At 45.1% G+C, this 12,590-nt stretch overlaps 1 protein-coding gene across 2 annotated transcripts; it reads left to right on the top strand.

Annotated features, from left to right (window-relative positions):
* The first annotated feature begins 1,648 nt into the window (after positions 1-1,648).
* Positions 1,649-11,699, top strand: LOC125536701 (B3 domain-containing protein Os07g0563300-like). Of its 2 annotated transcripts, none has more exons than XM_048699943.1 (12): positions 1,649-2,093; positions 2,399-2,480; positions 2,584-2,685; positions 3,199-4,046; positions 4,213-4,309; positions 5,313-5,487; positions 7,572-7,642; positions 7,997-8,401; positions 8,704-8,753; positions 9,106-9,219; positions 10,026-10,093; positions 10,806-11,699. In XM_048699943.1, exons 1-12 carry the CDS (start codon positions 1,771-1,773, stop codon positions 11,363-11,365), a joined length of 2,895 nt encoding a protein of 964 aa, XP_048555900.1. In that variant the 5' UTR covers positions 1,649-1,770; the 3' UTR covers positions 11,366-11,699. The 2 variants fall into 2 exon arrangements, with proteins under 2 accessions (XP_048555900.1, XP_048555901.1); XM_048699944.1 differs by having other exon boundaries at positions 1,650-2,093; positions 3,199-4,028.
* Positions 11,700-12,590: the final 891 nt, after the last annotated feature.

The following is a 12,590-nucleotide window of genomic DNA, read 5'->3' as shown; positions in this document are numbered from 1 at the left end:
ACGGCACACAGGCGAGACGGAACCACGCCCGTAGAGTACTTACAAATACAAATGTACAACGGCAGCACAGCAGGTACGTAGCACTACTCGATGCAAAAAAAAAAAAGCACGTAGCACTACGTTCGAGTCTGGATGAATATGCATGGCGCATGCGTGGATCAACGTCGCGAATCTAAAAGCACGGGCGTGCCGTCCTCGTCACGCTGAGCCGCGCGCAGCCGCAGGCCACGCGAAAAGTATAAAAATGAAAAGACCGTTTCTTTCCATGTAAGCTGCTGCCAGGTGGGCCGCACCAGGCACCATGGCGGGCCGTCCGCGCGGTGGGGGCCGCGTGCCGCTGTCTCGACCGGCGCGCCGCGACGAAGCCCGCCCGCCCGCCCGCCCGCACGACGTGTCTCCGGCTGCCCTAGTGGTGGCAGGAAACGATTCTTTTTCCGTGCGTGCGTGACGGGGGAAACCGATGGCTTGGCGCTCCGGTGGCGTGCGTGCATGGGCTTTGTTTTGCGAGACGAGATGCGCTCGCCGGGCCACCGCCCCGCCCCGCATCGCACTCCTCCACTCGTTCACGTACCTCGCCGGGCCGGGGCACGAGGACAAGGCGAGCGGACCCCGCCGCGCACCGGCGTTGGTGATTTTGTTCCGTTCCCCGTCCTTCCCTCCTCACGTCCCTTCCCCTCCTTCGCCCGCCGCCGCGCGCGGCCCCGGCCTATAGATTCCCGCCCACGCGCACGTACCGGCGTGTACGCACCTGCTAGTTAACGGCGGATTGTACGTAGTTCCGTTCACGCCTGGCTGTATCGTCGTGCACGTACGTACCTACGTACGTAGGCAGTAGGTACGTGGTGCGGTAGAAGAGCAAGGGGCCGGCATTATTTGTTTGATTAGACTATAGACGAGGGACCTCCGGCGGCGTCCCTAATCTCTACTGGCAGTACGAGTATATATTAATAATCAGGAAACACCAGAGGGGAGGTCGTTCTCGTCGTGTTATTTTACCGCCGTTCACGCTGGACCAAGATTGGATCGGGGATCAGGAGCGAGCGAACGAACCAACCAACGTGCATGCATGGAGCACGTTTTGCTCCGTTTGACCTTCCTTCATCAACAAGATCCCACGACATATATATCGATAAAAAATCATAGGTTTGTGTCATTTTTGTCTGTTTTCAACTTCCACCTAACATCAGTTAGCTTTAGCCTGGATAAAAGTTGCATCCTTACGTAAGCACCGATATATATATGTTTTATAAATGCGACAAATTCTAGACGGTTTTTGTACGATGCAGCACATCAAACCGTCCATTGTAGAGCAAAATTGGATAGCACCGTTCAATCCTCCATGAAGTTCGGCTGGCAACTGTCGTCCGCACAGTAGTTTCAATATTCTTTTTTGTACTACAAATGGTAATACGTACTGTACTACAGAAGCACGTAGTACTCTGTATTATTATATGTATATAAGTATATGCAAGGGTATGGATGAGAAATGGAGAAAGCTTGTATGGTGGCGTATAGCATGGTGGGAGGGTGGGAGGTGAGTCCGAGGCGTTTCGTGTACACGTAGCGAGAGCAATCCAGACGCTGGGTACTACTACTACTTTTCTGCGACACGCTTTAAAAGCCTCCTCCTCCTCGCGTCGCCTCGCCCCTCCTCCCCCCTCCGCTCGCTCGCTCGCCATATTTCCCTGCGCCCCCACGATTCCCACGCCTCCCCAAAACCCCCCCTCGGGCCGCCCCGCCCCCCCGCACCGCCGGCCTAGGGTTCCGGCCATGTCCTCGTCGGGGCCGCCGAACCCCATCGCGCCCGCGCACGCCACTGTCCTCACCGGCACCCCCATGTCGGTGCAGCCGCAGCCCAAGCCGCCCCCGCCGCCGCAGCAGCCGTCCGGCTCCGCCGCGCCGCCGCCGTCCCAGCAGACGCAGACGCAGCACCAACAGCAGCAGCAGCAGCAGGGCCCTCCGCCCGCTTCGCTCCAGCAGCGGCCCAGGATCTGCTTCAACGCGCACTGCAAGGACCCCAAATCCGAGGGCCCGCGCCGCCGCGGCTGGCGCCTCCGCTCCGGCGACTACGCCGAGCTCTGCGACCGATGCTAGTACGTACGGTAACCCTTCTCTAATCGAATCTCCTGCCCCTCCCTCCCTCCGCCCCAATCGCGCCCGCTCGATTCGTGCGCCCGGGGAGAGCGAGCTCGCTCCCTCCCTCCGCCCCCACGGAGGCGGATTCGCCTATGGCGCACACCGGATCTACGTGGAGTGATCGCTACGTCGGCGCGATTTCGGCGGATACGCGGGGGTTTTCTGTAAAGTTGGTGGTTTCCGGGAGCGCTTTGACTTGCGTACGACGACTCCTGGTGCCTGATGCATGCATGCATGTGTGTTTTCTGTTTTCTGTGAGCAGTGGTTCGTTCGAGCATGGGACCTTCTGCGAGACCTTCCACTCGGAGGTGGCCGGATGGAGGAAATGCGAAGCGTGCGGGAAGGTGTGTACGCCTGCATGCCGCTGATTCTCTAGCCTTTATGGCTCTACTCGTGATTTGTGCTTGCTGATTGATCCGTCTCTGTATTTCGGTTCTTGCTGGGCAGAGGCTACATTGTGGGTGCATCGTCTCAGTCCATGCGTATGCGCTGCTCGACGCTGGCGGAGTTGACTGCATCCTATGTGCTCGCAAGTCCTATGCGGCAATGGTATGGCATCAATTTTTTCACTCTTGCGTAAGAATTTACTATTATTGGGCTGATGGTAACGAGGACACTATCTTATGAAATATGTTGTCTCTGTTTTGCATACCGGCACTTTAAGCTGGTGAACTCTGATCAATTTGCATGTGCAGAGATTTTACAAATTTGCATTTGGATGGTTTGCAGAATGGTTTCACTTGCACTCTAGTTATGCTCACCTCCTTTTTTCTAGTGTACATTCGAACTGAAAACATCCATCATTCATAGCTGTACTCTAGCTATGCTGTTTTGTTGCCAGCATTAGTTAGGTGCAACCCTGATGTTATCTGTCTGAAGCCCAGTTTCTACTTTTCGCATGCCATTTACCATAGCTGGCAATTGATTTATGTGAAGGATGTCTCTATTAGGCATTGAAGTGTTTATATTTGCTGAAGCTGCTGGAGCTTTGCAATTTTCTTGTGTTCTGTGAAGTTCACATTCTAACCCTTGTTGATGCTAATTGTTTCTTATGCTTGTTAGGCACCAAGTCAGATGTGGTCAACTCCTACTGTGCATATGCCTCAAAATGTTGCTGACAGAAAAGACAGTTATGTAAAGAGTTGGAGACCTCCTACGGGCCAGATTTCAAGTCAGTGGCGACAGAATCACCAGCTGTGGAACATGTCCACTATACAATCGGACTTGCAGCAACGTCTAGCTTATGAGTTTGATAGGCCAAGTGGCAGTGAAAAATTACCTCCAGGGCGCACTTTTATTCATGCCCAGGAAAAGAAATCTGATGACATGCATGACAGACCAACAACACCTGCCGGCATGGGCCAGATTATAAGGGACAGATATGCCAATGGGCTCGGACAGCAGACAAGCATGGATCCGACACACTCCTCTACGCCCTACCAGAGAGAAGGACCAAATCCAAATAGCCTTCATGATCCTAGTCACCATGTAGGAGAAAGCGACCCTTTGTCTTCAAGGAAAGGGATAATTTCAGATGGTGGTTCTACTGTATCTACTGGCTTTAAGCTTGATTCACATCATCCATCCATTCTAAAGGATGATGCGGCGTCAACCCTGCCGACAATGGGTGGCTACACTATCACTAATTATCCACCGGTACCTGGACGAAGCGACCATCTCAGAATCATACCTAATAATCCGCAACAACCACCCACCACGGTGCCCCTCTCAGTAGTGCAAAAACAGTTCTATTCCCATAGTGTCATTGAGCCCAACTACCAAGCGCAATTCCGTAATGGAAAGCCCAGAATGGATCCAAAGGCGAGATCAGAATTACTTCCCCGCTACTGGCCTAGAATAACAGATAAAGAGCTACAGCACTTATCGGGAGAGTATCCAAAAAACTCTACGTATCTTCATGAGCAATTTCCTCTTAGACAATATATTCCTCTCTATTCTAGTAATTAATAATAACATAAGCTCATTTTTTTTAATAATGACATCTTGAATTATATCAAAATTATTTTTTTAAAGACTTCTTATCTATATGTAAGTGTCTCCTTAACACTCCTACAGTTCGAATTCTGTTATTACTCCTTTGTTCGAGAAAATGTTAAGTGCCAGTGATGCTGGTCGAATTGGTCGTTTGGTGTTGCCAAAGAAATGTGCTGAGGTAAGTTGATTCACTATGTCATTCTTAATTATACCTTCGTTAATTTGTAGATTCTCCATGATTAAATTATGTTAAGGCTACTGTCCATGGAAATTTTCTTTCACTGTTGCTTACTTATTCTGTATGTATGGTAATGATCCTGGAAAATACAAAGATCCCGGGCTTCAAGGAGATCGTTTTTAAAGAATTCGGAAAACACATTTTGGAGTTCCAAAAATCTTTGATTTTTCTTCACAAGTGCATGTGGATGTTCACTATGCACTTGTAGAATTTCATGAAGAAATATGATTAGTTGTGTTCTACACCTAGATCTATTGATGTAATATTTTTCTATTATATAGATCAACAGAGTCTTTTTGCAGCGCACAAATTAAAAAGGACACATCTACATGTACACGAGGCCTGTTTCCAAAATCTTTTGTAACTTCTACTCCCTTCGTTCCTAAATATAAGACATTTTGGTAGTTCAAATTGATTTAACTACCCAAACGTCTTATATTTAGGAACGGAGGGAGCAGTTATGATTTTTTATATTTTTGAAAAATCTGGACTTGACATGATCCATTCTTTTCCTGTCACTTGGTTTGCTAACTAATCTTGAACCATATTATTTTTGTCAGTAATCCAATGAGCTAGATTAACCTGATATGTGACTAAGTTCTGTAGAATGGTGGTATCAGCAACTAATCTTCTTCCCAGATGTTTTAAATACAAGTAGAGTTTGCTGGAGAAAACATGTTTGAATTTTGAAGCCTTAGTATAATAGGATATGTATGGATTTTGTATACTACTCCCTCCATTCCTAAATATAAGTCTTTCTAGAGATTTCAATATGGACTACATACGGATGTATATAGACATATTTTAGAGTGTAGATTCATTCATTTTGCTCCGTAGGTAGTCCATATTGGAATCTCTAGAAATACTTGTATTTAGGAGCAGAGGGAGTAGGTGTTTTAGTTCTTAGAAGAGAACCACCCTCATGTAAAATCATTTTGTATAGGCATACTTCCCTCCAATCTCTCAGCCAGAAGGACTTCCCTTAAAAGTTCAGGATGCCAGTGGTAAGGAATGGGTGTTCCAGTTCCGTTTCTGGCCCAATAATAACAGCAGGATGTATGTATTGGAGGGTGTCACACCTTGCATTCAGTCGATGCACTTACAAGCGGGCGATACAGGTAGATATTCTGTCTTAAAAACATGCAATGCACTAGATGTCGAATATATTAGCTTAATATAAAACCTAAGAGTAATAGCGTTACTTAGCATGGGTATAACAAATTAGTACCCCATTAGGTTTTTTCCTTGTACCATGATATCACACAGTACACATCTTGTACAGATAGAAATACCATGATCTGGCAATGTTTCTTATCCACTAGATTGGGGCATGTGATTGTAATTCGTTGCTATATCCTGTTTGCTGTTCTATTACATTAATGCTACCTTTCTTAATAATATTACCTTTCCTGATCTTATATTTGAATTGTTGGTGTCTTGATTTACATATCTTTCTCCATATCATATGTAAATTTCCCTTATTCAACCTTCAATTTTTGTCGAAGGTCATCATCCAGTCTCAAACTCTAATACCGTGTAAAATGCACCCTCGAGCTCGTAAAGACCATCCACCCCTTGGGTCCATCCAAAGCTGTTTGTGCTGATTTGAATGTCACATGCGTACATCAAACAATTAACAGAAAAAAATGCAGGGATTCTCATGTCAGTCTTCTCCATCTCCTCTCGCGTCTTCTTTACTACGTCTCTTTTCACCCTATTTCTCAGGGCCACCAGTATCTAGACTCCCTATTCATGGCCTCTCCACCCTCACACCAGCACCCTCCACCATGTCCGTTGTCCTTCTCATCATTGTGTCATGTTATGCTCTTGCCGTAGTTGCACTGCATCCATATCACAGCTGTACAGCACAGCCTCCACATTTTGTCCACGACAGACACTGTTTCTGATGACACCTAAGAGATGTGGATCACTACAACAACTAGAATGGCTTGATAGGGCTAGGTTGACACAATGTAGGTCGCACATCCATTATATGACATCCGGGTTAATAAGATTGATAGACTACTCATATCAACAAGGAGTTCCTTATTTTCTGGGTGTCCATCGGCAAAGAACCTCAAAGTTAAGTGTGCTTGGCTTGGAGTAATTTGAGGGTGGGTGACTGACTGGGAAGTTGATTCTGGGTGTGCACAAGTGAGGACAAAATGCGCAGGAAAGACCATAGTTACCTGATTCGCAATTCGCTCGGTTCACAATTTGAATTCGCGATTCGGAATTAGCCATATCTACCGAGTCGGATTCGGCGGGGGGTACACATCTCAGATTCACGAACGTAGAAGGGGTTTGCAAACCCGGCAATTACGATTCGCCGCCTCTAGTATAGTGTATTTTTCTTTTATATGGAGACGTACACGCTAGGTGGGCCACATCTGATCCATGTACGTAACAAAAGAACAGCCCATTAAGCCCACTAGAGAATGGAAACCCAATATAAAAGAACAGCCCATTAAGCCCACTAGAGAATGGAAACGCAATATGCTGGCTTTAGGTCGAGACTTCCTAGCGATCCCAGCCGCCACACACACAGCACGCACACATCTTCTACCTCATGGCTTCAGGCATGCATCTCTCCTTTGTTCTTATTCTAGCACGTCTCTCCCTTCGCGCTCGTGCTCTGGCGGATGTAGGAGACGAATGAGGAGAAAACTTGACCGATTAGGGTTCGGCGAATCGGGCACCGATTTCCGTTAGAACCGACTGAGTTTGAACTCCGATCTGGGTTGTTAGATCTAGATTGGAGTTCGAGGCCTCTCCCAGCGAATCTGGTAACTACGGGAAAGACTCATGTAGGTCTGTGGGGCCAGTCTAGATCCTAGGTGGTAGCCAGGCGTAGCGGCCTTATACCCAGTAGCCAGTCCAGGGATCATTACACATTATGTGGCTATGTTGGAGCGGCAGCTTCAAAGCAGGCCTTGAGAGGAAGGAGGGCCACCATGTTAGTGAAGACCGCCACTATCAATGACAACCACTCTGGAATGGGCAGAAAGGGGTAAAGTCAATGGTCTTAAGAATTTGAGATTGTTTCGAAACATTGTTATGTTGAAAAGGATTTGGGCAATATCTGAAGGCTGCAATGGTCTTTTTCCCTTCTCATTTGAGGTTCACTTATTTTATTTTAATTTTTTCTTAAGAAAGTGGTCATGTGTTTTGCTGATAACTCATCCCATTTAATATTGTTCAGTAAGTTTCAGCCGAATAGATCCAGAAGGGAAGCTGGTCATGGGATTCAGAAAGACAAAGACTCAAGAACAGGTACGGTGTTACTTAAGTATGTTGTGTTGTGGCTTCCCTGGAGGATAGCTCTAAAATTCAATCTTTTGTTACAGTTCATGCAGCTTGTATATTGCTATTTGCTTGAACGATGGTCGAATGCAGATTCAATTGTGTTCTTTTGTTTGCTTAATGCCTGATGAAGTATTATCATATACATGCATAGGGCATGTCTCCGTTCTTGACAATTTAGATGTTCTGCTGCATCCTGTTGTACCGTCAAGTCTTAAGATCTCCTGTTCATATGCTAGATCTTTTGATATCATAACTATGCTGGCTATTGACAAAATAATTGCTGGAATAGTTTGTTTGACTATAAGTTTATATGTTGATCAGATATTCCGTCAGGAGGAACCAACAAAGCCTGCAAATGCTGCACCAAATCTTCCAGATGTGAATGTTAATGTCAGTGCTCCAGATTCTAGTCCGAACTCTTCGTTAGCGCGACCAAATAAAGTCAACACAGAGAACAAAGACTCTAGCCCTGTGGAACAAGCTGCCTCTAAAATAGACAAAGGTGGAGTAGCACAGAAAGAAGGGCCGGGAACTGTTCGCACATCCCCCGGACCTGTGAAGAGAAAAGCAACTTCTATCGGTCCAAAGATTAAACGGTTCCGGATCGATAACGAGGAATCCATGGAATTAAAGATAACATGGGAGGAGGCTCAAGAATTGCTTCGCCCTCCCCTGAAGGCCCCTTCGGTTGTTATTGTTGATGGCCATGAGTTTGAGGAATATGAGGTATGTCATTCTTCTCAAATATCACTTGTGGTCTTTCGTCTGTTCCGGAAAAAAAACTTGTGGTCTTCTGATAAATAGTACTCCCTCCGATCCAAAAAAAATGTCACACTTTTGAACTAGTTTTGAACTAAGGTTATTTCAAAACTGCGACACTCTTTTTGGATCAGAGGGAGTAGTACATATGTTTATTCTGATATTTTATTTTGTGGCACATAGCTTACCAGTGAACTTGTATTATTACATGATTTATTTTCTCTTATGTACTTGTTATGAAAAGACTAAAACTTACATGTTTTTCGCAGGAGCCACCAGTACTTGGGAGGAAGACATATTTTGTGACTGACCAATCAGGGTAATGTTTTCAGAATGATTTTTCTTGGCATGTGCATTTGACATGTGTGTAGAGATGGAACAAATGAGGCCTCCTTTTCTTATTGAAATGAATGCTTAATTCAACAGTCTGCTCAACATATTTATCTACTTACCTTTTTCTGTCAGTGAGTTCCTTGCTGTGCTCTAGCCTCTAGGTTTTAGTTGCAACAACATGTAATAATTGACCTTTGTGTTCCTATCTGGGAGTGGTGGAATGCCAGTGCCAAAACCTAGGCTGCCATATATCAATTTAACTCCTATGGAGTTCTATCTGTAAGATTTCCCGCATTGTTAACTTCTGCTTGCTTCTTATAGTTTATTTATTTTATCAGTGAGAATCATCAGTGGGCTCAGTGTGAGGATTGTTCCAAATGGCGGAAACTGCCAGTAGACGCCCTTTTACCCTCTAAGTGGACCTGTTCCGACAATAAATGGGATCCTGAAAGGTGACATACTGTTCTGTGTTGGCTGGTTATTTCGTTATCATCGTACATTTTTATCTAGTTTCACTCGTATTGTTTATTATGATTAGCTAACAGTACAATACTGTACTAGTTACTGGTACAATGATGAACCATCTTTACAAATTACAATTATCTAGTCCTCAAAAATAGCAAATCATGTTTAGGAAAAAAAAGTTACCTTTCAAGTGGACATGCTGTAAAAGACATGTTTTTTTGAGGTTGAGAACTAGTATTCTTATTTTCCTGATATGTTCTCGTGGGGAACAACAATCATGTATCTGATCTACATGCCATCAAAATATGAGGAAAGAACCCCAGACAGAGACACTGATATTCTTGACATTGTGCAACTTACGGTAAACTTCATAAGGAAAATACTTATCCCTCAAACAAGTCCTCGCTGGGCACAGATGGGCCTTTTTCGTGCTAGTGCTAGAGAATGCCACATGTATTTGCTATGTAGTGTGCCAAATTGAAGCATATCTATTTTTACTGAAAGCTACAGAACACCATGGAGAAATTGTGTTACGACACAAGTGGCTGAAATCTCTTACCCAACTGGATGTTCATAAACTTCTTTATTATTGAGCTCAACAATAGTACTCCCTCTGTTCACTTTTATATGACCTTGAAGACATTTCAGACAATGTGCAAAACAGCCTATTTTGAGTTGTCTGAAACGGCTTACAAAAGTGAACGGAGGGAGTAACTATCTTGCCACCGAGGGGAGAATGATTTGCTCCTACTTATATTTTAGCTGTTGAGCTGATTGTTGTTTTTGTTTCTAGGATGACCTGTGTCTCTCCACAAGAGGCAAGCATGGAGGAACTTGCAGAACTGATTCCTATAAAAGCAGGTATGGTGGCCTGGAAAGATTTAGGCATGGTTATGCAGAAGTTGAATTTTATTACTCCCTACTAAAGTTGTACTAAAGCAGTAACAATTAATATGGATCGGAGGGAGTAGCAGTTATTTCCAAGTAGAAATGCCAAAGATGAATTACAGAGGGATATTTCTTTTAGATATCCACTATAACAACAAATGAACAACCGAAGGTGTAAAGGAGAACCAATCAAATGTGTACCATTACAAGATGTGCCATAGACATAGCGTAGTCTTAGGTTATGTATGGTTGCGAGCTACAATTTGCCATGGCTAACCCTAACCTCCAATTGTGGATTGCCACATGTTCTCAGCCGTATAGCCCATATAGTATACATCATAGACATAACTTTTTGTCAACTTTTGCCACATTGCCTGAGGTTAGTTGTGGCCTGGACCTTGAACCAAAGTACATGTTAACTAAAATCAGCACGCTGGTTTGCTCAGTTATGTTGGGATTTAGACGATGCTCTTTTTATTGTATTAATAATTTCAAGACTCGCTAGAATCATGTTCAGTGGATGTTTAGGTAATGCATCCTCTAAGTTATCCCTGTTTGCACAAAGACATTGTGATTATCTTGTGTTTGAAACTCTTGTTGAAGAATAGTATGTTGGAGGTAACACTGTACCGTTATGTAATGGCTACTACATATAATGATAGCTTTTGCTTAATTGACATTGCAGGTGCTGCAAAAAAGGCTAAACTTAGGATGGATACTGACAGTATCGATGTTTCGGATGGGTTGGACACTCTGGCAAACCTTGCTATTCTTGGTGAGGGTGAATCTCTTCCTTCCCAGCCAACTACAAAGCATCCCCGACATCGCCCTGGCTGCTCGTGCATTGTCTGCATTCAGCCTCCTAGTGGGAAGGGACCAAAGCACAAGCAGACATGCACCTGCAATGTATGTATGACGGTGCGCCGTCGTTTTAGGACACTGATGCTTCGGCGTGAGAAGCGCGCGTCTGAGAAAGAATTGGAGGAGCCGCCTCGAAAGAAAGAGCAAGGCCAGTCGAGCGAGTCTCCACAAGACCCGCTGCCGGCTAGCACCAGTCCTACTAGCACTCCCCAGAAGGTGAACGGAAATGGTGATGACGTGGAAGAAGCCGTGGAGCATAGCATGGCATCCTCTCCTATGAAGAACCAGATTGACCTGAACATCCAGCCTGAACGGGAAGACGAGCAGTCACCAAAATCAGATGCGGTCGGTGCAATGAGACTTGCGCGAGAGAACGCAGCCTAGTGCGGCTCACCGTAGTGGCGAAAGTGGTGATAGATAACAGCAGATTGGAAACTGTCTATACCAATGGAGATATGCGGCGCCTGGAGTTGTAGTGTAGGTGTTATTACATTTTCCATACAAAAGGATCTAGCTAGTTTCCTTCCTGTTGCGGGGGACATATTTCCCAGTGTTGATGCTATATCGTGTATACCATAGATCAGTCGGTTGGTGCTGTAGGCAGGCCCCGTTGTAGGTATTGCCTACCCTGTATGTATGTGTATTGTAAGAGCAGCGCTCTTCGGCACCATGTCAGCGGCATAATTTATTCATGTATCGACTCAACCATCCCCAACTAGTATGTGCTTCTAATGTCGATAACAAACACTATAGTTCTGTGGAGCTTTTGCGGTGGGTGGGTCGGGGGGTGGGGGGCAGTGTCTGCTTTAAACCCTCGTTTGTTCGTGGACGCAATCTTGGCCTGAAATTGTTTGGACACATGCATATGATTGCTGTGGATGCCGAGAGAGAAGAAAAATAAATAAAGAGAAAATGTAGTCCCGGACATGGTGGGCTGTTCGGACACCCTCGACGTCTTCATTTTCTTCTGACATATATGAGCTGGATTTGAGGGTTTGCCAACATGGTTTTTCCCTTGTCTCTCATGTCCGACATGTTTGTATGGACATATGGGGTTTCATTTTCTTCTCACGTATATAGGTTGGATTTGAGGGTTTGCGAGCAACATGGGTTTTCCCTTGTCTCATGTCCAGACATGTTTGTATGGACATATGGGAAGGATTTGAGGTCCCCAGTTGAAGATGCTCTAAAACTGGCGTTCTATATCTAGAGAACTCATGAACTTTGTATGGAGATGAAGTGTTGTTGCTTCGGTTGACAAAGAGGCATATTTGTGCCAAGAGAGAATGTTCATGCTGGGTCGACGAGGATGTCGGTTTCTTTGAGTGAGGTGTACGTGACATCCCCGTTTAATAGAAATGATAGACTACTCATGGCAACAAGGTGCATCTTATTTTTTGGGAGCCCATTCGAAAGTAACTCAAAGTTAAGCGTGCTTGATTTGAAGCAATTTGACGATGGGTGACCGATCGGGAAGTTGATAATAAAAATGTGCAGAAAAGACTAGTGTTGATTTATGGGACCAGTCTAGATCCTAGTTGTTAGCATGTGCAACAACCAAGAACCGATAAATGAACCGATGGGTTTAGCTGGGGAGTTATACAAGTTA

Source organism: Triticum urartu, chromosome 2 (assembly GCF_003073215.2).
Source record: "Triticum urartu cultivar G1812 chromosome 2, Tu2.1, whole genome shotgun sequence".
NCBI lineage: Eukaryota > Viridiplantae > Streptophyta > Magnoliopsida > Poales > Poaceae > Triticum > Triticum urartu.
The sequence above is the reverse complement of the archived record's forward strand: the minus strand, read 5'-3'. Positions and strand labels throughout refer to the sequence as shown.